Source organism: Notolepis coatsorum (genome assembly GCF_963971535.1).
Source record: "Notolepis coatsorum genome assembly, chromosome: 3".
NCBI lineage: Eukaryota > Metazoa > Chordata > Actinopteri > Aulopiformes > Paralepididae > Notolepis > Notolepis coatsorum.
This window is the reverse complement of record NC_140167.1, coordinates 52087236-52112826: the sequence shown is the minus strand read 5'-3', so window position 1 is coordinate 52112826 and position 25591 is coordinate 52087236. Positions and strand designations below refer to the sequence as shown.

Below are 25591 nucleotides of genomic sequence, written 5' to 3'. Positions count from 1 at the left end.
ATATACATAACTTGGCTCGGCTTGAATAAATGTACTTTTATAGAATAGAATAGAAATACTTTATTCATCCGAAGGTAAATTTGGCAAATTTTTTTTACCACATAGCCAATCTCACTAGCAAACGTTTACAGAAACAAATCCAGCTTCCCTGTGATTTGCAGAAAGAGGATTGTTGAAGCAGTATTGATTTCAGTTTTGGATTATGGTGATGTAATTTATGGAAATGCTTCCACTCTTTTATCATTCTGCTCTAAGATTCATTAGGCTACTGGTGATAGTTACGACATTCATCATTGCATACTGTATGATAAGATGGGTTGGTCTTCTCTATCAGATATATAGCAGATAGGCATTGGTATCTGTTTATCGTTGATGGAAAATTGCCACCATATAACACAATGGTGCTAGATGATGATAAATGATTGGTTTACACTTAAAGTCCCACAAGTTCATTCTGAACTTGATATGTCTGCCTTTTGTTTTGATGCAGCAGCTTCCTGGAATGAGGATAGTAGAGGATCACTGTCCTATAGACAATTTAAAACCTTGCTATGTGTTTTTAGTTTGATCTCTCTGTAGCAGCCTGAATATTCTACAAAGTATTCAGAGATGCTAACTAACTGTTACTTTCCCTGTGTGTGTATAACGTGTGATTAACAGTATTCCTTTGGATAGCTTAACAGTGTTCCTTTGGATAGCTCGCCCAGTCTAACGACGAGGTGAGGTGCTACTCTTCTCCGGCTGCAGTATGGACTACTAACAATAACATTGAGCCCTTTTTCCCTTTCTGGAACGGTCCTAAAGTGGGATCAGTGGAGGTTGCCAGCAGGGGGCAGAGTGGCAGTGGTGGCAGGTGGAGCGGAGGAGAGAGGAGAAGCAACGAGGAAGAGGGAGTTACCTGGGAGCGAGAGTACCAGGAAGCCCTCTTCAGCATTGGACTTGACCGTGATCAGTTGCAGTTACAGTGGGCGGGTGCTCAAACGAGCCCCCGTTGTTGAAGAGCCCCGTCGGAACGAGCGACGGGTGATAAGAAGAGAGCCCCGTTGGAACGAGCAGCGGGTGATGGGAAGTACTTGCTAGTGACGGGTTATCCTAGAAGTATCAGCGATAGTGTGTGAGTAAGAGATACAGAACCGAAAGACTAACGTCTAGAGTTAACGAGACTAACATCTAACGTTAGTGGGTTATAGTAGTTACTGTGTGCGGTGTATTAGTATGCTGCTAGCGGCTCCGTCTGACTTGAGTAGACTACCGGGCGCGCGGCGCTGAAGAACCGGTGGTATAGCCAGCCATGTTGCGTTAGTAGCACAACCGATATAGCAGGAGGGTGCGTCGAGACCCGAAGTTTAGCTGTGTTTAGGGTAGCAACAGTATTAGCTCGCGCGACAGCAGCAAGCCAGCAACAGCCAGCGGTGGACGTCTCCCAGACGGTACAGAGGACGCCTCTTCCCACCAGCAGAGGACGCCATCCGGCACGCTCCTCCAGCTAATCACTGCCTATGCTGTTTGCCCAGCCTGCTGGCTGTGCTCGCGGGATCGCCGACGCCATCTTGTCACCTGGACGAGTGGTGACAAGGGTGGGTCCGCCATCTTGGCTAAGTACTAACGATACCACGTGTATCAACAGCAATGTCCATTCAAGTGAACGCTAACAACCAGTGTCTAAGGGGTACCCCAAACAATTTAAGCCGGCTTAGGTTAGGTTTTCTTTTGGTAACGTGGGCCCACATTTACTTGGTTTTATTTTGTTATTGATTATTTGATTATTTGGTTATTTGAATTCCCAAATGTTTCTCTACTTCATGCCTGGGTTCCCCTAGTACAAGCGGGGTGTTTTAATGTATTGAGCACGCGGTGCCTCTGGTGGGAAGAGCTTCCCCTACATTATAACAGTGAAAGCACCCGGTGCCAATTATGAATAAAGGACAGTAATGGATAACATGCCCAGGCTTCAGGGATCATTGTGTGTGTCTGTTTCTTCCGTTTTCCATTTACTATTCTAACCCCTGGGTAAATATTGTGACTGCATAATTATTTAACCCTTACACCCCATTCACAGAATAGCATTTGAAGGGTCTATACAGGTGGTCAAGGAAGGGTACTGCTTACAGGGAAGCCCAATAATACTATTGAACTGACAGTCACTGGGTGTGGGAGGGCTGTCGGAGGTACTGGGGGAAGTGAGGGTGTGTGGGGAGCTACTGCTGACCGCCTTGGAAGGCGAGGGAGAACAGAGTACCAGTCCCCAGGTTAGTAAATCATGGGCCCCATCCACTCCAGCTGCAAGCCCTCCAGAACGACGTTCCGGGCCAAAGACGGGGGTACATATAGGTCCAATACTATAGTATCCTACTACCCAGTGTCTGTGTACTACTACTACTCAAACAAGCAGGGATAATCCACCCTTCTACATCTCTTTCAATTTTTTTTCTCTTTTCATCTGTGTTTTAGTTCTATTTATGCAAATCAATCAAGAGTTTTTTTTTCCAATGGTCAACTGTTCTGGAATGTACTTGAAAGTACTGTGTTTTACTTTTACCTCGAAAGTGCTTGAGTTTACCAAAGGTCCTTTGTGCTATATATATATTATTCCTAAAATTGCATTGATCTGGTGGTCTGTGTAGTAGCTAATACAGGACTTCGCTGCTTAAACGTATGTATAATGTATATTCATTGATTCACTCGTATACCAAAATTTATTTGAATTGAAACATTTTGCTTTTCGCATCAAATATTGATATGCGATTAAAATGTGATTAATTTAGATTAATTAACTATAAAGTTGTTAATTAATTCGATAAAAAATGTAATCGAGTCCCACCACAAATGTTATCCCTTTTATATGTATTCGGAACTGTTTGAATTCGTAGTCTTAACGGCATTGGGGCGACAGTGGCTCAGGAGGTAGAGCAGTCGTCTGGCAATCCGGAGGTTCCTGGTTCGATTCCCGCTCCTTCTGGGCAGCGTGTTTATGTGTCCTTGAGCAAGACACTTAACCCCTAATTGCTCCCGATGAGCAGGTTAGCACCTTGCATGGTTGCCTCTGCCGTCGGTGTGTGAATGTGAGAGTGAATGGGTAAAATGTGAGTAACAAATTGTAAAGCGCTTTGGATAAAATGTCATAGTTTTTGCCTTATTTCACCTTTCTGTGAGGGACAACTGTCTATTTTTGCTTCATTTCACCTCTCTGTGAGGGATAGCTGTCAATTCCTGTTCCCTGTGGTTAATTGCCTCATGGGTCGGCAGGTGTGTGGGCTTGATTGCACCTGATGCAGTGCAGCTGTGCCTATGGCCATGTGGAGTCTATTTAAGTTTGGAGATTGCAGTGTCAACTGCTTTTTCATTTTCCTAGTGTTGGCTGTCCTTTTGGTCACGCTCATTATATTGAAGTGTAGTCTGATCTCTGATTCAGAATTGAGCTTTATGGTAGTCATTCTTATTTTAGGCTACTCACGTGATTCAACACATAAACTCCCTTAGTGGAGGTTTATTGTTTTACTTTTTCCAATATAAACTCCTTTATTAGGAGGTGTCCTTGTGGCTTATTTACTTTTATACTATACCTCTTTATTGAGAGTAGTCCTGTTTTTTGGGACTTGATTTATTTTCTTAATTACTCACGTTGAGGTTTCCACCTGTAAAGGTTGTTTTCTGTTGTTTAATTTTTCCCCTCTCCTAAAATATCTGCGTAAGCAGTCTAGTGGTTGTCCATTTCATGGATAACTTTAAAGAGTCCCTGTTATCTGCTCATGACCCACACACACACACACACACACAGCCCTCACAGAATGAAAAAGCCATGACTGGGTCAGCAGATAACACAGGTCTCGAACAAGCACTAGCTGCGCAGCGTCAAGGATTGCTTTCACATGAGGAAGCTATCGTACAATTACAACAACAACAACAAGCTCTCATGGTGCAACAGCATGGGGAGATGTATGAAGGATTGCGCAAGATGGATAGTTCCATGCGTGATTTGGCTGACCGCATAGCCAATGCACAATTACTTCCCCCTCACCAGAGCCCACCTAATGTCTCTCAAGCACTACTCACAGGCCCCCGGTCATTACCTTGTGAGGCTAAAGTCCAGCTCCCCTCCCGCTTTAATGGGGAGTCAGGTAAATGCCGTGGTTTTCTCGCACAATGCCAAATAGTGTACAGAGCCCAGCCTTCTCGTTTTCAGTCTGAGGATTCACGTGTTGCCCTAATTCTATCCCTGTTGGAGGGACCTGCCCTTGATTGAGCTGTTCCACTCATACGGGCTCAGGCCCCAGTTTTAAACGACTCACAGGGACTCATGAATGAGATGGAGATTGTTTTTGATCATGAACTATACGATAAAGAGGTCGCCATGTAGCTGACGCGTATACGCCAGGGCGCCAGTAGTGTAGCTGAGTTTTCCATCGCTTTCAGGACACTGGCTGGGGCTACAGGCTGGCCTGAGGGACCACTCATCACTTTGTTCACCAACGCGTTATCTAATCAGGTTAAAGATGCTTTGGCGGTTGTGGGATCTCCAGACAATTTTGACACACTGGTCACTACCGCCATACGCGTTGATAACCGGATCAGAGACCGTGAGCGTGAGAGGCGGGGCCAACGTTTTCGTGTCCCGCTGGAGGAAGTTTCGTCCTTTCCTCCACAACCTTCAGTGGCCAGTTCGTCTGAACCTATGCAGGTGGACAGCACTTCTGTGCGTGACTCCAGGCAGACTGGTTCTCATGTGGACTGGTGCCGGTACTGCAGGAGAAAAGGTCACACAAGGGTGGAGTGTCCGAAACTGAAGGGAAACGGTCAGTCTCGCTAGTGGGCCGAGAGACACTAGTGAGACATCACATCACCCCCTTTCGAACCTTTTTGCCTGTGGTTTTAGGCTGGAATAGGCAGTCTGTTAAGGTTAACGCCTTTTTAGACTCAGGGGCAGTGGACAGTTTCATCAATTCCAGATGGGCTGAGAACTCTAAAATACCTGTACATTCCCTCCATAAGCCCTGTAGTGTCACGGCGCTTGATGGATGGCCATTGGGTACAGGCAGTGTCACCAAAAGAACCAATTATTTATCTATGCGGGTTGCTTATGGGAACCATTCTGAGCGCATTCGATTATTTTTGGTGGATTCCCCCACGTATCCCATTGTACTGGGTCATTCTTGGCTTAGTAAACACAAGCCACAGATAAATTGGGGTGAGGAGAGGGACACTGTCATGCAGTGGGGCTCCCAATGCCGTCACCGTTGTTTCCAAATTCCTCCGTCACCCACGAGTTATGATCAGTTTAGTGAGAGTGGTTGTGATCCTGTTGAAGCAGTGGGCGGTCTTGGTTTCCAGAGCCCACTCTCTCAACCATTGCACTCCGAGCCATCTGTCGATCAGGATGGGAGTTTGGAATGGGATCCACAGTTTGATTGGGACTCCCTCGGTGAGGAGGTTCTGGCGGAGGACAGTTTAGACAGTTTAGAGGCTCTGTGTGAACACCTACAAGCGCAGCTATGAACACCTACATCAAGGAGGCTGTGGCTACCGGTTTTATTAGACCTTCCACTTCACCTGCGGGTGCTGAATTCTTTTTTGTGGGAAAAAAGGATGGAGGACTGAGACCCTGCATCCACTACAGAGGTCTGAACAGCATTACAGTAAAAAACCGGTATCCCCTTCCCCTGATGAACTCGGCGTTCGAACGCCTCCAGGGGGCATCCATTTTTACCAAACTTGATCTCCGCAATGCCTACAATCTGGTGCGCATACGCCAAGGGGATGAGTGGAAGACCGCGTTCAACACTCATAATGGTCACTACGAATACCTGGTGATGCCATTTGGTCTTACTAATGCCCCTTCAGTTTTTCAGGCGTTAATCAATGACGTGCTCATGGAGATGTTGGAAAGGTTTTTTTCGTCTACTTAGATGACATTCTGATATTCTCCAAGCCCATTTCTGACCATATCAAACATGTCAGGCAGGTCTTGAGGTGCCTTTTGGATGCACGGTTGTTTGTGAAGGCTGAGAAGTGTGCCTTCCATGTCCGCTCTGTGACCTTTCTGGGATTCATTGTATCTGAGGGGAGGATTCAAATGGACCCCAAGAAGGTGTCAGCAGTGACAGACTGGCCTACACCCGTCTCTGTCAAGCAGGTGCAACGATTCCTAGGATTTGCAAACTTCTACCGTCGTTTTATTCGTAATTTCAGTTCAGTGGTAGCGCCTATCACTGCACTCACCAGGAAGACAGCACCTTCCCATTTCCAGTGGACTCCCAAGGCTGAGGCAGCGTTCATTGAGCTTAGGAGAAGGTTCAGTTCTGAGCCTATCCTCATTACTCCTAACCCATCCCTGCCATTTATCGTCGAGGTGGATGCTTCTGAGCTTGGAGTCGGAGCTATTCTGTCTCAACGCTCATCGTCCGACGGTAAGGTACACCCATGTGCATACTATTCACGTGGGCTCTCGCCGGCTGAAAGAAACTATGATGTTGGGGACAGAGAGCTGTTGGTGGTCAAGTTGGCATTGGAGGAGTGGCGCCATTGGCTAGAGGGAGCTGAATACCCATTCACAGTCTGGACAGACCATACAAATTTGGAATATATCCAAGGTGCTCAGAGGAGAAACTCGCGACAGGCTCGCTGGTCACTGTTTTTCTCTCGGTTTAATTTCCTCCTGATGTACCGTCCCGGGTCTAAAAATATCAAGCCGGATGCTCTTTCCCGGTTATATGATGGATCAGAAGAGGACCGCCCTCCTGAGCCCCATTGTTCCTGCAGGACAGATCCTAGCTCCTGTGACATGGAGCATTGACTCTGCTGTGCGGAGGGCACAACGTTTGGAACCAGATCCGGGTGGGGTGCCCCCGGGTCGGTTATTTGTACCAAACAGCATTCGTTCTCGGGTGTTGAAGTAGGGCCACTCCTCTCGGCTGACAGGACATCCCGGAGTGCACAGAACTTGTGACTTCTTGGCCAGAAGGTTCTGGTGGCCTGGTATGATGAAGGACATTCGGGAATTTGTGGCAGCCTGCCCCGTTTGTGCACGGAACAAAGTTTCTCAACAGTCACCACCAGGGCTGCTTCATCCTTTGCCCATTCCTAGTCGTCCGTGGAGCCACATCGCCATGGATTTTGTGACGGGTCTGCCTCCTTCTAATGGTCACAGCGTCATCATGGTGGTGGTGGATAGGTTCTCCAAAGCAGCTCACTTCATTCCGCTGGTCAAGCTGCCATCTGCTCACGAGACCGCTCAACTGGTGGTTGACCATGTCTTCCGAATTCATGGCATCTGCCAGGACGTGGTGTCGGACCGTGGACCCCAGTTTACTGCTCGGTTTTGGAAGGCATTCTGTTCTATACTGGGTGCGACGGTTAGCCTGTCATCAGGGTTCCACCCGGAGAGCAATGGGCAAACAGAGCGCACCAACCAGTCTATGGAGAGTACGCTTCGCTGCTTGGCCTCCTCCAATCCGACCACTTTGAGTCACCAACTGGCATGGGCAGAATATGCGCATAATTCATTGTGCAATGCATCCACTGGTCTCTCCCCATTTGAGGTTCAGTTTGGGTATCAGCCTCCACTGTTTCCTGAACAGGAGAGGGACGTGGGGGTGCCATCTGCCGAGGCGTTTATCCGTCGGTCTCGGGCGACATGGAAGAGGGTGCGTTCGGCTCTTGTGCGTGCTGCGTGCTGCGGCCCTGCGCCTTCCTACCGTGTGGGCCAACAGGTGTGGCTTTCCACATGCGACCTTCCATTACGGGTGAAGTCGCGCAAACTCGCTCCCCGTTTTGTGGGCCCTTTCACTATTGTTTGCAAGATAAACCCATTCACGATGCGTCTTCTGTTACCCTCGTCGATGAGGGTACACCCTACATTTCACTTATCCCGCCTTAAGCCGGTTCGGAGGAGCAGGTTGGTTCCTGCAGAGAGACCTCCACCTCCCCCTCGATTCGTTGATGACCAACCTGTGTATACTGTACGGCGTAGCCTGTCCAGTAGGCGGGTTGGTAGGGGTATACAGTACCTGGTGGACTGGCAGGGTTATGGGCCAGAGGAGCGCACGTGGGTTCCGGCCAGGGACATCTTGGACCCTGAGCTTGTTCGGGAGTTTCGGAGTCGTGTCTCAGAGGGTCCGTCTGGTTTTTTCCTTATTTCACCTTTCTGTGAGGGACAGCTGTCTATTTTTAGCTTTATTTCACCTCTCTGTGAGGGATAGCTGTCAATTCCTGTTCCCTGTGGTTAATTGCCTCATGGGTCGGCAGGTGTGTGGGCTTGATTGCACCTGATGCAGTGCAGCTGTGCCTATGGCCATGTGGAGTCTATTTAAGTTTGGAGATCGCAGTGTCAACTGCTTTTTCATTTTCCTAGTGTTGGCTGTCCTTTTGGTCACGCTCATTATATTGAAGTGTAGTCTGATCTCTGATTCAGAATTGAGCTTTATGGTAGTCATTCTTATTTTAGGCTACTCACGTGATTCTACACATAAATCAAATCAAATCAAATTTATTTATAGGGCCCGACAACACACGTTAATGTCCCCATGGGCCGTACAGATCTTCTTTAAACAAGTCAAGAAGAAAACATAACAATAAGTCAAGAACAGAACAAGAACACCATAAGGTCCAAACATTTTTAGATGAATACAAATAAATGAAAGAATGCAAGCACTCCCAGACATACCCCACGCGAAGGTAAGGAAAAACTCACTAAAACCTAACAATAGGGAAAAAAAGCTCCACAGGCAGTGTGGAGGAGAGAAACCTTAGAAGGGCCATTCAAGGGGGGATCTCCCTTCTTAGATGTTGGTGATAGTAGTGTTGCAGACGGACAGTTGAGGGGGGGGGGGAAGAGTTAGAGAGTTCCCATGTTTGTGGTGCTGCAAAGGAGCAGACATGTAGTACCCTGTAGTGCCATGTAGTACCCCGTAGTGCCATGTAGTACCCTATAGCAGGGGTTCCCAAACTTTTCAGGCCAGGGCCCAGAAAATAAGGCGTCAGAGAGCCGCGGCCCAATGCACATCGTCAGGCTTTTTTTTTTTTTTTTTTTGCCATGCGACCGATTTTTTAAGCCAAATATCACTTCAATCCTATTAAGTTAGTTCAAGTTAGTTATTCATTTATATGTGCTATTTATGAGAGGGCTAACTTGTTGCAAAATAATAATGATAATAATAATAGCCTCATTAAAATACTATTGTTGCTTCGGTTGTTTTCAGCGTTTTATGTGCATAATCTGTTATTTAGTTTGAAATGTTCGTTGAAATAAGTAGATTTTTCGTTTTTGTTTATTTATTAAGTTAATATAAAACCATATAGTCACATTTTAGAATACAATAGAATAGAATTTTAGAATACAACTAGAAACACTGTCCTGGCCTGCTTCTAATTTCAGTGGCCTGACAAAAAAAAAAAAAAAAAAAATTTTTTTTTTTTTAAATCATCTCGCGGCCCACCCGTGCCTGCTCGCGGCCCACCTTTGGGTCGCGACCCCGACTTTGGGAACCACTGCCCTATAGTACCCTGTAGTGCCATGTAGTACCCTGTAGTACCCTGTAGTGTCATGTAGTACCCTGTAGTGCCCTGTGGTACCCTGTAGTGCCATGTAGTGCCACGTAGAGCCACATAGAGCCATGTAGTACCCTGTAGTGCCATGTAGTACCATGTAGTACCATGTAGTACCATGTAGTACCCTGTACCCTATAAACTCACTTAGTGGAGGTTTATTGTTTTACGTTTTCCAATATGAACTCCTTTATTAGGAGGTGTCCTTGTGGCTTATTTACTTTTATACTATACCTCTTTATTGAGAGTAGTCCTGTTTTTTGGGACTTGATTTATTTTCTTAATTACTCACTTTGAGGTTTCCACCTGTAAAGGTTGTTTTCTGTTGTTTAATTTCCCCCTCTCCTAAAATATCTGCGTAAGCAGTCTAGTGGTTGTCCATTTCATGGATAACTTTAAGAGTCCCTGTTATCTGCTCATGACCCACACAGCCCTCACATAAAAGGTGTCAAGAGAACAGCCTCTCCAACAAAAGGTCAGGGGTCAAGGACTACAGCCCCCTCAGCATCGACGGGGCACCGGTTGAGAAAGTGAACAGTTTTAAGTATCTCGGAGTCCAAATATCCGAGGACTTGACATGGACCACACACATTGACAGTATTATCAAGAAGGCACGGCAACGCCTCTACTTTCTTAGGCGCCTAAGGAAGTTCCAAGTGAGTCAGAAGATCCTTAAGAACTTCTACTCATGCACAATAGAGAGCATCCTGAGTGGCAAAATCACCTCCTGGTTTGGGAATAGCACTGCACAAGACCGTAGCAGACTACAGAGAGTGGCCCGTTCAGCCGAACTCACAATTGGAGGAAGACATTTACAACAAGCGCTGCATGGGTAAGGCTAAGAGAATAATTAAAGACCCTAGCCACCCAAACAACTGCCTCTTTGAACTGCTGCGGTCAGGCAAGCGATACCGGAGTCTCATGGCAAGCACAGAGAGACTCAGAAGGAGCTTCTATCCCCAGGCCATCAGGATGCTCAATTAACAATAACACTATGTAACAAACCATCAAATACACCCACAGCACACACATCCACACGTACAAACTCACTTTAAATAAACAACTCACTGTAGCACCCACTTTACCCACTTTAGACACTTAACACTTTATATTTATTGGTAAGAGATGCACATCATCTCATACCTCATTGCACCTCACCACCACAAGGTGGCACCACAAGCTAAGCTATACCTCACCATGTCTACACTATACTGTATATTGTTGTAACTCAGTTACCTTCTCTACTCTGCATTGTATATACTGTATATATGTATATTGAAAATTTTTGTTTTGTTTACACTTGTTTACGTACTTGACTTTCTATTTTTATACTTATACTTATTTTATACTATCTTTTTATTTTATCTAGCACACTCTCAGGAGCAAAACAGAAAGAAGCATTTCATACAAAAGTATTCTGTATTTCTGTATGACAACTAATAAAGAAACTTGAAACTTGAACTTGAACTATATAAAAAAAAACAGCCATTGCAAATGAGGGAAAAACCTCAATGTCCTTTTCGAGGATGAATAAAAGTTTCAATCAAGACAATTGCATATTCTAAGGTTGTGTCCATTTTCTGGGCTTCGAAGCTTCCGCAGTAATTATCGTTGAATAATCTAAGCTTTGCAAAGTTTGAATATGGTGGGTAAATTAGAGCTACAGTATGTGGTGCTGTGGGGCTGTAGATATTGTTCTGAAAGTTCTCATGACTAAATGTCCTTGTCTTGGAATAAAACGGCAGCATTAGTCTGTTCCAGTACATTGTATCTGAACGGCTGTTTCAAATTGCTTCATCCACATCAACCATTTCATTAATAGACACACAGCATACAGCATCAAAGCATGCCTGGTCAGGAGCTGGATCAATGGCTCAATCTGAGGCCTGATGCTGTGTGTGTGTGTGTGTGTGTGTGTGTGTATGTGTGTGTGTGTGTGTGTGTGTGTGTGTGTGTGTGTGTGTGTGTGTGTGTGTGTGTGTGTGTGTGTGTGTGTGTGTGTGTGTGTGTGTGTGTGTGTGGTATACGGTGTAAACATGTGTTAATGTGTTAGCCCACAGGATGCCACATGTCGCCGTGTTGTGATCCCCTCAACAGCTGTCCTCCAATCTCCTGTGTGTGTATGTGTGCTCTGTTATAAACAACTCTAAGGAAAGCTTTGGCCTTGGAGTTTGTGTGGATCCAAGGACAGACAGAGAGAAAGGGCAATAGTGGAGTGGAAGGGGAGCTTATTGGTAATGGATGCTTCTCTACAGAACACAGTCATACCCACTGTACTCAGTTTGAGTAAAATGTACTCAGTTTGAGTCAAATTTACTCTGCGAAAATTTACTGTGTAACGTTAGCTGGTGCACTGTTGTCATCACTCATTGTCGCTGTCTTTGTTTTTTTGGTGAATCCAAATTGTCCGAGGCTTGGTTGTTTTCGTTTTGACATTTTCTCCATATACATGTTAAAAAAATCCAGACTCAATCCAGACTATATGACTCTAAAATACTTTGTGTGTGTGTGTGTGTGTGTGTGCGTGTGTGTGTGTGTGTGTGTGTGTGTGTGTGTGTGTGTGTGTGTGTGTGTGTGTGTGTGTGTGTGTGTGTGTGTGTGTGTGTGTGTGTGTGTGTGTGTGTGTGTGTGTGTGTGTGTGTGTGTGTTCGTGCGTGCGTGCGTGCGTGCGTGCGTGCGTGAGCAGTGTTGTCTTGGATCTTGTGAGCAGTGTTGTCTTGGATCTTGTGATACTGTGGTGGGTGGACATCGGGGGTATGCTCCCTCGTAAGACATTTTATTTTTATTTTTTTTAAAGGGGAGATGAAGCAGTGAACAATGTGATCCTAGTTTGTTTGTTGTGTACCTTGTGTAAGACAGGGTCCTATAATAAAATGTGAAATCCTGCTTATTTGTCTGAAAAATCAAATATAATTTCCCTGTTTTCGCCATGGACGGCGCCATTTTGTTGCTGACGTCACGGTGTTGGTTTGGTGTATACACTGCTGGGTAGCTGCATAGTAAACATGGATTGTTGGGTCAGTCAGTAAATAAAATGTTGCCTACAAAACAACGGGACCGGGGTGGTTCTTTTTGTATTGCTCCTGGCTGTTCAAACTAATTTTACCATGTGAAAGAGAGGAAAGTTGGTTCATTTCCACAAACTACCAGTGAAAAAAACAGTGTTGTTGGCACGTTGGCTCAGGCTGGCTGCACTCAGGCTGCCAGCCTGATGCGGTTCCCTCGGTCTTCGACAGACAGACCGGCGCATGCAGTTCAGCGTCGCGGAGCATTTAGCCTGCTGGCTACCTAGCTCCACTTCAACCAGCATCGGGAGCTCCAGCAGCTTGTCGATGTGCTAATAGCCTCAGCAAGCTAACGTTAGCTGGCTCCAGCAGCTTGTCGATCTGAGATAACGGCGCTGCCTGGTTGGTTGTTGGCTAACTAATGTAGCTACTCGTCCCGGGAGATAACGGCGCTGCCTGGTTGGTTGCTGGCTAACTAATGTAGCTACTCGTCCCGGGAGATAACGGTGCTGCCTGGCTGGTTGCTGGCTAACTAATGTAGCTACTCGTCCCGGGAGATAACGGCGCTGCCTGGCTGGTTGCTGGCTAACTAATGTAGCTACTCGTCCCGGGAGATAACGGCGCTGCCTGGCTGGTTGTTGGCTAACTAATGTAGCTACTCGTCCCGGGAGATAACGGCGCTGCCTGGCTGGTTGCTGGCTAACTAATGTAGCTACTCATCCCGGGAGATAACGGCGCTGCCTGGCTGGTTGTTGGCTAACTAATGTAGCTACTCGTCCCGGGAGATAACGGCGCTGCCTGGCTGGTTGCTGGCTAACTAACGCTAACCAGCCAGGCAGCGCCGTTATCTCCCGGGACAAGTAGCTACATTAGTTAGCCAGCAACCAGCCAGGCAGCGCCGTTATCTCCCGGGACGAGTAGCCACATTAGTTAGCCAGTAACCAGTCAAGCTAACGTTAGCTGGCTCCAGCAGCTTGTCGATGTCGTCGGGAGCATTTAGCCTGCTGGCTACCTAGCTCCACTTCAACCAGCGTTGGGAGCTCCAGCAGCTTGTCGATGTGCTGGTAGCATCGGCAAGCTAACGTTGGAGCTCCCAACGCTGGTTGAAGTGGAGCTAGGTAGCCAGCAGGCTAAATGATCTCGACGCTGAACTGCCTGCATCTGTCTGTCGAAGACCGAGGGAACCGCATAGGGCTTCAGCTGATTAGTGGTCTTCTGGACAAACCTCCCACCCCAACAACATAATCCGAGGCAATGAAGTGTTCGCTGGAGATCTTCATTCCCTGTCCAACAGGCTGATCACGCCGCCTGAGTGCAGCCAGCCAACATGCAAACAACACTGTTTTTTTCACTGGTAGTTTGTGGAAATGAACCAACTTTCCTCTCTCTTTCACACGGTAAAATTAGTTTGAACAGCCAGGAGCAATACAAAAAGAACCACTGCGGTCCCGTTGTTTGGTAGGCAACATTTGACTGACCCGACAGTCCATGTTTACTATGCAGCTACCCAGCAGTGTATACACCAAACCAACACCGTGACGTCAGCAACAAAATGGCGGCGCACATGTTCATAAATGCTACATAAATGGACATTACAAATAGTTTTTTCTTAGAAACGCCTTATTTTTATAACGTGATTTTTTTCTGTGGTTTATCTAAATACTAATTTGATGCTATGACTATGTGTTTATCGCTATGCTTCATCTCCACTTTAATCTTTTTTCCCCCTCCTTCTTTTTTTCCGATTTTCTCCCATCCCACTGTTAGTCATTATGCCAATTCCCAACCCCCTTCCTGGTTGTTGCGCACTTTCCCCTACTGTTGGTCCGAGAGGCCGGAGACTGTCACATGCTTTTCCTCCGACGCATGTGCAGCCAGCCTGGCCGCGCAGATTCTCACCGGGAGAGTGTAACTTGTGGAAGGTCGCACCACCTCTCTCCAGATCCTACCCTTGCTGAGCAGGCGCCCCGACCAAACTGTAGGGGTCGCTGTCCCCCTAACTCAGCCAAACGAGTTAGTATAGCGATCAGCCCGAGCCAAGGCAATGCTGACTCTCCGGGAGTCGAGACCGCAGCCACTTGCATTGGTGACGAGCACAATCTCCGCTACGCCACCTAACCGCGTTGAAACCTTTAAATGAAATGCATCAATCTGGTGCACTTTGACCGAAAAATTTAGAGGCTAGATCTACGAAGAACTTTGTGCTCTTGTAAACAATGTTGTGCTCCAGTAAACAATTTAATCATAAACACATTGGTTGTATAATGGTGATGACACAGCAGAAAAGTCACACCCACAAAGCATGCTAAATGAAACAGAGTTTAACATGGTTCACAAATGTTCACAAAATTGACTAGTGTACATTTGAGCCATCAAATAAATTAAGTGGTTGAACTATAACAAATATACGGGATGAGGGACCGGGATGTGTCTGTCTGACTGATGCACCAGAGCAGTAACTTAGCACACTTAGTAACAGTAGCTTGTTGCCCAAACAAAATTACAAATTAGTTTTCAAAATAAAAGTACCTGTGCCTGTACTGATTCTTATTGAGATTCAGGCACTTTTTACATAACATTAAATTAATCAGCAATATAATGGAGAATTATCTAAAAAACAAAGTGAGTTATGTGATGGCAAAATAACTAAATGAGGCATTAACCTCGGGTGTGTAGCGGTAACAACGCCACCATATTGCTAACTAACGTTAGCTGGTGCACTGTTGTCATCACTCATTGTCGCTGTCTTTGTTTTTTTGGTGAATCCAAATTGTCCGAGGCTTGGTTGTTTTCGTTTTGACATTTTCTCCATATAGATGTTCAAAAATCCAGAATAAATAACTTTTTTTTCTTGTTTACCATTCAAATACTGCGCCAAGGTCAGGTGGTGACGTAAACCTGGATGATTTGAGTGCAGCGTCGCCACGATGGCCACAGCAGGAATAGACACAGCATTGTATTTATTAGCAGAGAATTTTTTTTGGAAATTGGAATGTAATTAGCGACTAAACACACATTGACATATTTTTATTATTATGTATTTCAGGAAGCTTACAGTAAATGTACAGAACATCTAAATCTATAACTTGTGTGACACAAAAATGTATGATGTTTTAGAGCTCCCCCTGAATGTTTCAAAGTAGGCTTTCAGGGGAGCCCATGTCCTTTGCAGGGGAGCCGAGCTCCCTTTAGCTCCCCCGTTATTCAAACCCTGGAGTGGATGATATGGCCAAAATATCATATCACAATATTTATAAATTTTTCATGATTCACAACATGTATAACAATCTTTTTCTATGTCCATTTTTTTCAAATAATTTCCAAAGATTTATCCTTTTTTTTATTATTATTATTATTTATTATTATTATTATTATTATTATTATTATTATTATTATTATTATTATTATTATTATTATTATTATTATTATTATTATTATTATTATTATTATTATTATTATAAACATTGTGTTTTGTAGCAGTTGCCATTTCAAGACTGATACCATTTCATAACTTTTTCAATACAGGGTAATAATTCAAAATGTATTGGACACAACTAGACCTTTTCCAGTGACACGTTTGATCCATGCCAGGATTTCATGAAGATCATTGCCGTACGTCTCTCCAGCCTGACCATCTGTTCACACTATGGGTTACAAAGCAACAGGAAATCAGCGAGACGCGGCGCTCCTTGTAGCGCGTGACGGACAACAGATCCCGGCATGACGGGTGACAGCAGCTTCAAATTGAAGTTGAAATTAGCTCAACTCTTTCTCACACACTAATGACGCAGTGAGGCGTTAACAAATCACAACTCAGATAATTATATTTCTGCTGAAAGACAGAAACAGGCAGATCCCTGTACCTTTCAACTAAAATTCTATTTAAATATCATAATACCAAATAAATTAAGCTAGTAGATTGCTGTCATTGTTTGAGCATCAAATTATTTCATAACAATGAAAAAAATATCTATTTAGATTTGATGTTAGTTAACGTTAAACTAATCTCATAACATTTAGTAGTATTTCTCTTCTACTAGTAACCTCATACCAATCATACTGATTAATGACCACGGCGCTCAAGCAACACTTCACAGGTGACTTGGCTTCAGTGTAGCTGGTCACGCTCCGCCCTTTTATAGCTTTGTAGCCTGTATTCTGACCAGTAGCAGCTAGTTACCACACCGGAGTTACTGCTTCTCTCACTTGAGACAGAACACACAGGAATAAACTTCTCTCATTGTGAAAATAATTACTATTATTATAAGTGTTTAACCCTTTCACTAACACACTATAGACGGTTAACCTTCTGTAGTGTGTTAGTGAAAGGTTAACCTTCTGTAGTGTGGTAATGTTAGTGAAATGTTAACCTTCTGTAGTGTGGTAGTGAAAGTGTTAACCCTTTGTAGTGTGGTAGTGAAAGGGTTAACCTTCTGTAGTGTGGTAGTGAAAGGTTAACCTTCTGTAGTGTGGTAGTGAAAGGTTAACCTTCTGTAGTGTTGTAGTGAAAGCGTTAACCCTGTGTAGTGTGGTAGTGAAAGGGTTAATAATTTACATCTATTCACAGGCCTTTTTGAATCAGCAAGCAATCAAAGTTTGCTGCTACAGTGGTTAGCCTTAGCAGCTAGTAGCTACTGGTTGCTACTTTAGGATACTGCTAGGATAATAAAGGTACTACGGCCTGCTCTCTGCATGTTAACACTTTCCGTGCCAGCAGGGGGTGCCAGAAATAGGCGATTGAGTGCCAACGCTGTAGTCAATGGAGGGCGATCATATTTGCGAACGCATAAACTATATCTTAAATTATGGCTATGTGTCTAATATGCCCGTCGCTTATCAATGACTTGTTTGCAGTCAACATTGTCGAAACGGATAGTTTTTTAATCGCTTAATTTCCGTTTTATACCATTTTGAAAAACGCTTGTTTTTTTAAACTTTCAGAACAAAACACGTTGTCATTTTTCGGCCTATTTATGAATCGTTTTCAAATAAACGCTAGATTATCGATAGTATATGTGTACTTATGCACGCTATAGAAGCAGGCTATAAAATCGATTATCTTATTTCCTGATCAGCACACACACACTCACAGCCACACACACACATATGGGACACGTTGATATATAGGTGAAAACAGCTCTGATTATCCCAAGACTGGTAAAATAGATTCCTTACCTCAGATCAGATGTGCTCCAAAAAGATTATTCCAATTCCTGATCGCCATTCCAAATATCGATCGCGTTTATTGATCCAACGCTGGGTGGTCGAAAGACATATTCCACGCTGTTCTGATGGTGGGCAATGAATGGGATCGGCTCGGATTACAGGCCTGACCAGTAAAATGTGGAATCCGGACTCTTTTTTCCCCATCCATTTCATTCAGTTCAATCCAATGGGGTGCAATACCATCCAGAGAGACGATAGGGGGCGGTATTTTCCCTGTTCGAGCTCAGACAGATCCCCACTGGTAACGTGAGGCTAGATTGATGAAAAATGAATGGAAATCAATAATAAAAAAAAATAACAATTAAAAACGAGATTTCTCGTCGGTTGGCACTCAACGCATGGCATGAACTAACGAGATTTCTCGTGGCTGGCACTCAAAGTATTAATGTGTAACTTAGCTGACAGACTCAGAGAGGCGGTGGTGAAAGTTATGAATATAAATTATGTGTGGCTTTTGTAAGAATATCACGGTCTCCAGGATCTCCCTATGAAGGCACGTCATAACAAAATTTTAATCGTTGACACGAGCGTACAGCAGACAGGGCTGACTGACTGGGAGTGAGGGATGCTTTGCTAAAGCGACGGCGCAAAACACACGTTAGAGATCTTTTTATCAAAGTCAAAGTCAACTTTATTGTCATTTCTCATAATGTAAGACATACAGAACATTTTAATTGCGTTCCCCCCTTCCCACGGTATATAAAAGATCTAATATAAACATAAAGTAACATATAGGACACAATTTACACACACAATATACAGGACAATATACAATATGAACAGTAGCTAAAATTAAATGAATGAGTGAAATAAATATAGGGGTAAAAGATAGTGCAAATCTTCTAGCAGCAGCAGTGGTACATAGTAAATATAAATAATGGCAGTCAAATAGAATAATGGCAGTAAAGTGGCAGTGAGTTAGTAAAGTGGCAGTGTGTGTGTCTGTGTGATTGTGTGTGTGTGTGTGTGTGTGTGTGTGTGTGTGTGTGTGTGTGTGTGTGTGTGTGTGTGTGTGTGTGTGTGTGTGTGTGTGTGTGTGTGTGTGTGTGTGTGTGTGTGTGTGTCCGTGTGTGTGTGTGTCCGTGTGGGGGTTTCTTAGTCCAGAGTCTGTGGGGGCAGAGTAAGGCCCTGTCCCCACGAACGTGGGGTTTTATGTAACCGTGATTTAATGTGCGCAGTTGCACTGTTCGTCCACACGCATCCGGGTTTTTGGAACACTGCAACCGTGATCATTTACAACCGGAGTCCAGGGTGGAGTTTTTGGCGCATCCCTGTTTCAGGGGTTGCGTGTGGACATAGTAACCGAGATTATTTCCAGTGTTTATGGCAGAGCTGTCGCAAGTAGCGTTATATGAAAATGATTGTAACAAACGATATCGGGGGTCCCTGATGTAAACAAGACGAAAGTATTTTTAACAATTGTTTGTATTGAGCTGTATTGTATTGTACCCATTCTGCAATCTGTTAAATAAAGTTTTCATCCATTCATTCTACTAGCGTTAATGTTACTAGTACAATCAATAGCGAGCGATATAACAACATTAACCAGACTGCTATATCAACAATGTTTGTGTCCAGCAAGATAGTCTCCCATGTGAAACGTTACTACGCTAATGTACGCTAGCCGCAATGCTAACTATTATAATGACAAATCCCAATCACATTAGCATGTAAGCTAACAAAATCTGCGATCTTTTTGTGAGACTAAACTCTCCGCTCTTGGTGGTAAATTGTTTTGATGTTGGTTTTGTTTCATCAACAAATGAGGCAGAACACAGTGAGTGTATCCGTTTTTGTTTATTGCACTTTGTTCTGGCTGCAAACATAATGAATGCTACACAAGCGAGCAATTTAAAGATGGCGGGTTTCTGTTTTGTGGACAGGACGTTATAACGTAGTGACGCGTTCAACCCTTCTCATTGGTTGAAATGGCCTTCATGTTTGAACTTCATCGCCACCTATTGCTATTGGCATTGTACTACATGTATATTACATCAGTTTTACAGTTGCCGTGAGTAGTTTAAACCACCCTTGTGTACAGACAGAGGTTTCTTTTTTTTAAAACCTCGGTGTCAAAAATACATGTGATCGTGTGGACTGGGCCTAAGAGAGGGGGGGGGGGCTGGGTGTGTGTCTGTGTGTCAGTGGGGGGGGGGGGGGGGGTTGTTCTTAGTCCATGTTATTATGAGAAGTACAAAAAAAATTCCGGCTCATTATGAAACTGTGGACCAACACAGATTATATTCTATATATCAAATGTAAAAAGAGACCATAAAATGTGTTTCTACTCTCTCCAACCTCACGGTGCCTTCGTTTATGTGACCCTTAAATAGAGACACTTTTCTGCCGTTAGCAGTGGCTGCCATGTTCTGTCTCCTGCAACCCGTGCATGTGACTGAGTGTGACATTTTCCCTGCTTTGTGTGTGTGTGTGTGTGTGTGTGTGTGTGTGTGTGTGTGTGTGTGTGTGTGTGTGTGTGTGTGTGTGTGTGTGTGTGTGTGTGTGTGTGTGTGTGTGTGTGTGTGTGTGTGTGTGTGTGTGTGTGCGTGCGTGTGTGTTGTGTTGTCTGCAGATGGATATTGAAAAGCTGGACTACCAATACTATCTGCCTCTGTTCTTCGATGGCCTGTGTGAGACGGTTCATCCCTACGAGTTCTTCACCCGCCAGGGGATCCATGACATGCTGGAGTACGGAGGCCACAAGATCCTGCCTGTCCTCCCACAGCTCATCATCCCCATCAAGAGTAAGTCTGGGGGTTAGCGTGGGGGGGAGCTATGGTCCCTCCCAGCCACTCATCAGCAACAGACTCATCTCCCCTTTCTCTACATCTCCTCTCGCTCTCACAAGCTATGCAAACAGTCTGGGTTTCGCTCCAAAAAAGAAAAAACATCCCGAAGCTATAGAGTCCGAATGGAGATGATCTGCCACATACTGTACTCTCATGAAATAATAACGGCTCATGTGAAAAAGCTATGATGGGATATTGGAATATTGTCCATAAAATAACTTGGATTTCATTACTGATTTGGATCAAACTTGACATCCAAGCACATCCAAGTCATCCAAGCGCAACCTTTTTCAAACCGGTCAAAGAGTGATGACCCAGATCTATTGTCTATTATGTGAAGAAAATGTATCGTTTTCTAAAATATCTAGCCTATATAAATATAATATATATTTTTAATTGTACACACAAGCACACTATCAATATGACAAAATTAGATGGCATCCTATTTCAGCCGCCGGCCATGTGAGGAAGCGACCACAACCCACCACAGTGACCACGGTCACCTGTCTCACACCTCTGCACTGAACTGATCCTAACATACATGACCATGGTGGCCAGCGGCCCTAATATGGCCCCCGGCAGTCATAGCGTCCCTATTATTACATGAACCCCAGGGGGCAGAGTGTCCTTGTGTTCGTCTTCCCAGGAACAACCTGTCTCCGGAAGCCTGTTAATCTGCCATGAATGTGAAGACCCGCCGCATATAACCATGACACGGTGCTGCGCCTCCCTGCCTTCACACACACACACACACACACACACACACACACACACACACACACACACACACACACACACACACACACACACACACGCACACGCAGGCAGCACCCCATGCCAGTTGACAGGAGGCGTTGGGCAGAAAGGTCATGTCCTACGGCAAAGTGTTCTCTGGCTTCAAAAATAGACTGAAGTGACCAGCAAAGGCTCCTGGTGTGATAAACACGCCCCTCCTCATCGGAAGAATGCAGAGCTACGCCTGTGTTTGAACATGCCCCCCACCCGCACACTGACCCCAGAGCTGCCAACTCTCACGCATTGGTTCTCCACACGCTCTCCCACGCCACACCTCCTATTTCTCACAAAAAAATTATCACAATTTATTTTTAGCTAACTTGTGAACAATGTAAGAGACTGGCACAGTTTAAATAAATGAATATTTTTATTCCTTATTGTAACTGAGGGGTACAATTCCCTGACTGTATTGAGAGTATGGTATCATTAAACCACTACTTAGTTATGTACTTTAATTACTGGCCATACAGTACACGGTATATATGATGAACACCCACACAATAACACGGCTTAACAAAGAAAGTCCTGTTTAGAATATTTATTAGAAGAGCATCAATAGTAGATTACAGTATTGAGAATTAGGGTCGCGCTTGTATGGCGAAGAATGTGCATAAATAGGTCAAGAGCGTAAGTCCATGAGCATATTACGATGGGGATAATTAATACCACCTGTAGCATAAGAATTATATAAGGCACACTCGTAGGTCAGCTGGAGATACTAAGGGGGTTCCCACCGGTTGTAAGCCAGCAGGGGAGAGGAATTGTCGGGAGCAAAAGTCTGGATCAACGAGGAATAAAGAGACTCCAGGTACAGGAGACGGTGCAATAATCCTTTGGTCCTTAGACAAAGCAACAGCTATACTCCGGTATGCATTGCAGCATGGATGAAAGCTAGCCAGCCTCTGGGTTCTAGAGGCGGGCTCGACGGGGCTCCTCACAGGGTAGATCCCACACGGTAGTGGGGTAGACGGTTCTCTGCTCCAGCAGCCACAGTACCAAAGTAATATAATCCAGCCGAAAAGGGCTCTGCATTCGTCGGTGTAGGTTATCCAGTGTACATATCCACACGGTTCTCGTCTAGGACTCCTCGGATGGCGGCACAATGTTAGGCCGCCCAGCCTGGATAAGCACACTAGCTCGGTACGATGAACCGGTGGTAATGCTGGTCACTGTAGAACGGTAGCCGCACGATACACTATACATAATAGACTATTACTTTATAATAGAATAAGTCGAACTCGACGATACAGCGTTAAACTCTGACACTTTAGCTATCAATTCGCACGCGGTCTCAAGGCTCTATTTAGGGGCAAAACGGGCCCATTTCACAGCACGTTGTATCGTGGTGAAGGCTTCAGCTTTTAGTTACTAAGATTAAGTGCTTCTGTATCCACCTGCGCCGTATTTATACGTAAGGTGAATAATCTAGTGCCAACCTCATTTCTGTCTCGTATTACTGCGCAAACCTGGGCATGTTGAGACATGTCTTAGCGGTGGCTTTGAACTAGACATTGGGGGTATGGCCGTTGGCGCCTAGAGGGTCGCTGTCCAATAGGAGAACGAATATTATGGTCTGGCCTGTACCTAGGTAAAGGGATATTCCGTGTATATGTACAAAGAATATACAAGGGATATCAGACGATATACAAATATTATACAATATATCTCAAGTAATAAATATATATATTCGGTTTAATCTGACCCTTTGTAACACTTATCATTTTCAAGATGATATTCTGGGAATTTTGTCCGCATTGACCAAAATGAGCAAATGCGCCTGACCTGGTGTGCGCCTGTCAACCAGTCTCCCTCACTGTACAACATCGGAGGCTTTGAATTAGAAAAAACTATGACAGGTGGTGAGTATTAGCCTAGCCTGCTAACACTATTTCTACTGGTGTTTGATGTAGTTTAGAGTAGGTTTGATTGATTGATTGAAAACTTTATTAACAGATTGCAGAATGGGTACAGTACAGTACAGCTCAATACATACAATTGTTAAGGGGATGCAGACCAGAGAAAGACTTTCGTCTTGTTTACATCAGGGTCCCCCATTTTCAATTCATCGTAACATATATGACATACAGATAGACAGTACTGCTACATCTATACATTTATGACATACCAGATGTGCAAATACAGTACTGTTTGTGATACGAAAAGAGTCCAGAAAAGAAGTATATACATTTGACGTAGAAACTGTACATTGGAGGAGGTTGGGTAGGTGGGGGTACTGTACATTGGAGGTGGTTGGGTGGGTGGGGGGGGAGGTTGGGTAGGAGTGGGGGGAGGTTGGGTAGGAGGGGTGGGTGACACTAGCAACACTGTACATTGGAATATTGACAAGACCATACTTGGTCATTTTTACTGTACATTGGAGGGGGTTGTGTTAGGACATTTACAGGGGCCAGTTTCGAATTGCAGTCTCCGGTAGGTGTTTTTTGAGAGTGTTTTTGAAAGTGGGTAGTGATTCACATTCCTTTACAGCTTTGGGGAGTGCGTTCCACATTGATGTGGCATAATTGCGAAACGTGTTTAGTACCTTGTTTGAGCCGAATCTGGGTTTAACATGATTTGTGGAGCTCCCTCTGGTGTTGTGATCGTGGTATTCACTGACCTTTGGGAAGTATTTTGACATGTACATGGGTACCTTGGTCATGTAGTGTATCTTGTAGACCAGGCCCATTGCAAGTTGCTGTACTCTGTTGTCTACTCTAAGCCATCCTAGGTTGTCAAAGTGGGCAGGGGTGAGGTGGGTTCTAGGAGTAAGGTCAAGCAGTAGTCTGACCAGTTTGTTTTGAGATGTTTGTAATTTTGTTTTTAGCGCCTTTGAGGTGCTTTGGTACCATGAGGTGCAAGCATAGTCGTAGTACCCTTGAATGAGTGCTCCTGCCAGAGTCTTCAGGGTATTCTTGTTTACCAGTGAGGAGATCCGGTACAAGAATCGAGTTCGTTGGTTGACTTTTTTTATTACATTGGATGCCATTTTGTCACAAGAAAGATTTGCCTCTAGGATTGAACCCAGGTAGGTAATTTCATCTTTCCTTGTGACAATATTGTCACCCACTGTAACTGAGAAGCCGTCGGTCTTGCTGAGTTTGTTATTTGAACCGAAGAGAATGGACTCTGTTTTGCCCATGTGTAATGATAGTTTGTTATCAGCGAGCCATATGCAGATTTTGCCTAGTTCTGAGCTGAGGGTTTTTTCAACCTGTAACTTGTTCTTGTCAGAGACCAGCAGGGCTGAGTCGTCCGCAAACAGGAACAAGTTGCAGTCACAAGCTGACGACATGTCATTTGCATAAATTAGGAACAGTAGCGGACCTAGTATGCTTCCTTGTGGAACACCACACCTTACTGTGAGGGGGGGTATAGGGTACCGTTTACCTCCACCATCTGCTCTCTCCCCTCCAGGTAGGATTGCATCCAGCTCACTGATAGACTATCAGGTAACGTTAGGTAACCCGCCTGATCTGCCTATGGCAACCGTGCGTCTTTCTTTACCTCAAGTGCAACAGTTAATACAAACAAATGTCTTTGGTGTGCGGCGACGACCCCCGAACAGGCCCCCAAAATAACGATGCCCGACTTCCATCTCACTCCAAGGGTTTTCTGAAACGCTGGCAGCCCTGCTAACTAACTCACATGCATCGCAGCAGCACACATGCTCACCGGCTGCCTTTTGTTTGGCACCGCTGCCAACTGGAGTGTCAATTTCAAAGCGGGAGCCTTTAAGTGGCGCCCAGTGAGGCTGGGAGTGTGTTCACGTCACGGGCAGTTGGCCGGTTGTGTGTGTGTGTGTGTGTGTCTGTGTGTGTCTGTGTGTGTGTCTGTGTTGGATGTCTTGCGGAGGCAGAGGAGCGTAACGGCCAACACCAGGCAGGGTCTGTTGCCGACACAGAGACACGCTGACAGACTGACCCTGGCACGCCACACTCCCTGGGAGGGACAGCACTCTGTTACAACACTGCTCACAGGACTGAGCACACACTATACCGTGGGGAATAATACCGCCTGTGTGTACGTTTGGGTGCACGGCGCGCTTCTTCTTTAGCAGGCTATAATGGAGCGTTCACATGCGTTGGGTTGTTCATGGGATTTCTTTAGTCCAAAGTCAAACCCATTTCGAATGGAAATGTGATCGCACTCTTGCCGCGGCACGTATAGCAGTGATAGGGGGGGGGGGGGGAGTACAGTTGTAGCAAGTTCCAATATGTAGAACGCCTGAAGTCTGCT

The 25591-nt window shown here is 44.9% G+C and overlaps 1 protein-coding gene across 1 annotated transcript in view; it reads left to right on the top strand.

Moving 5' to 3' along the window:
• The window catches only part of pacrg (PARK2 co-regulated), a gene marked incomplete at both ends in the record, with an annotated part of 495713 nt that overhangs the window by 241111 nt on the left and 229011 nt on the right, over window positions 1-25591 (top strand). Inside the window, one exon of the mRNA XM_084311203.1 lies at window positions 20344-20515. Coding sequence (XP_084167329.1) covers window positions 20344-20515 — 172 coding nt within the window. The remainder of the gene's footprint in view (window positions 1-20343; window positions 20516-25591) is intronic.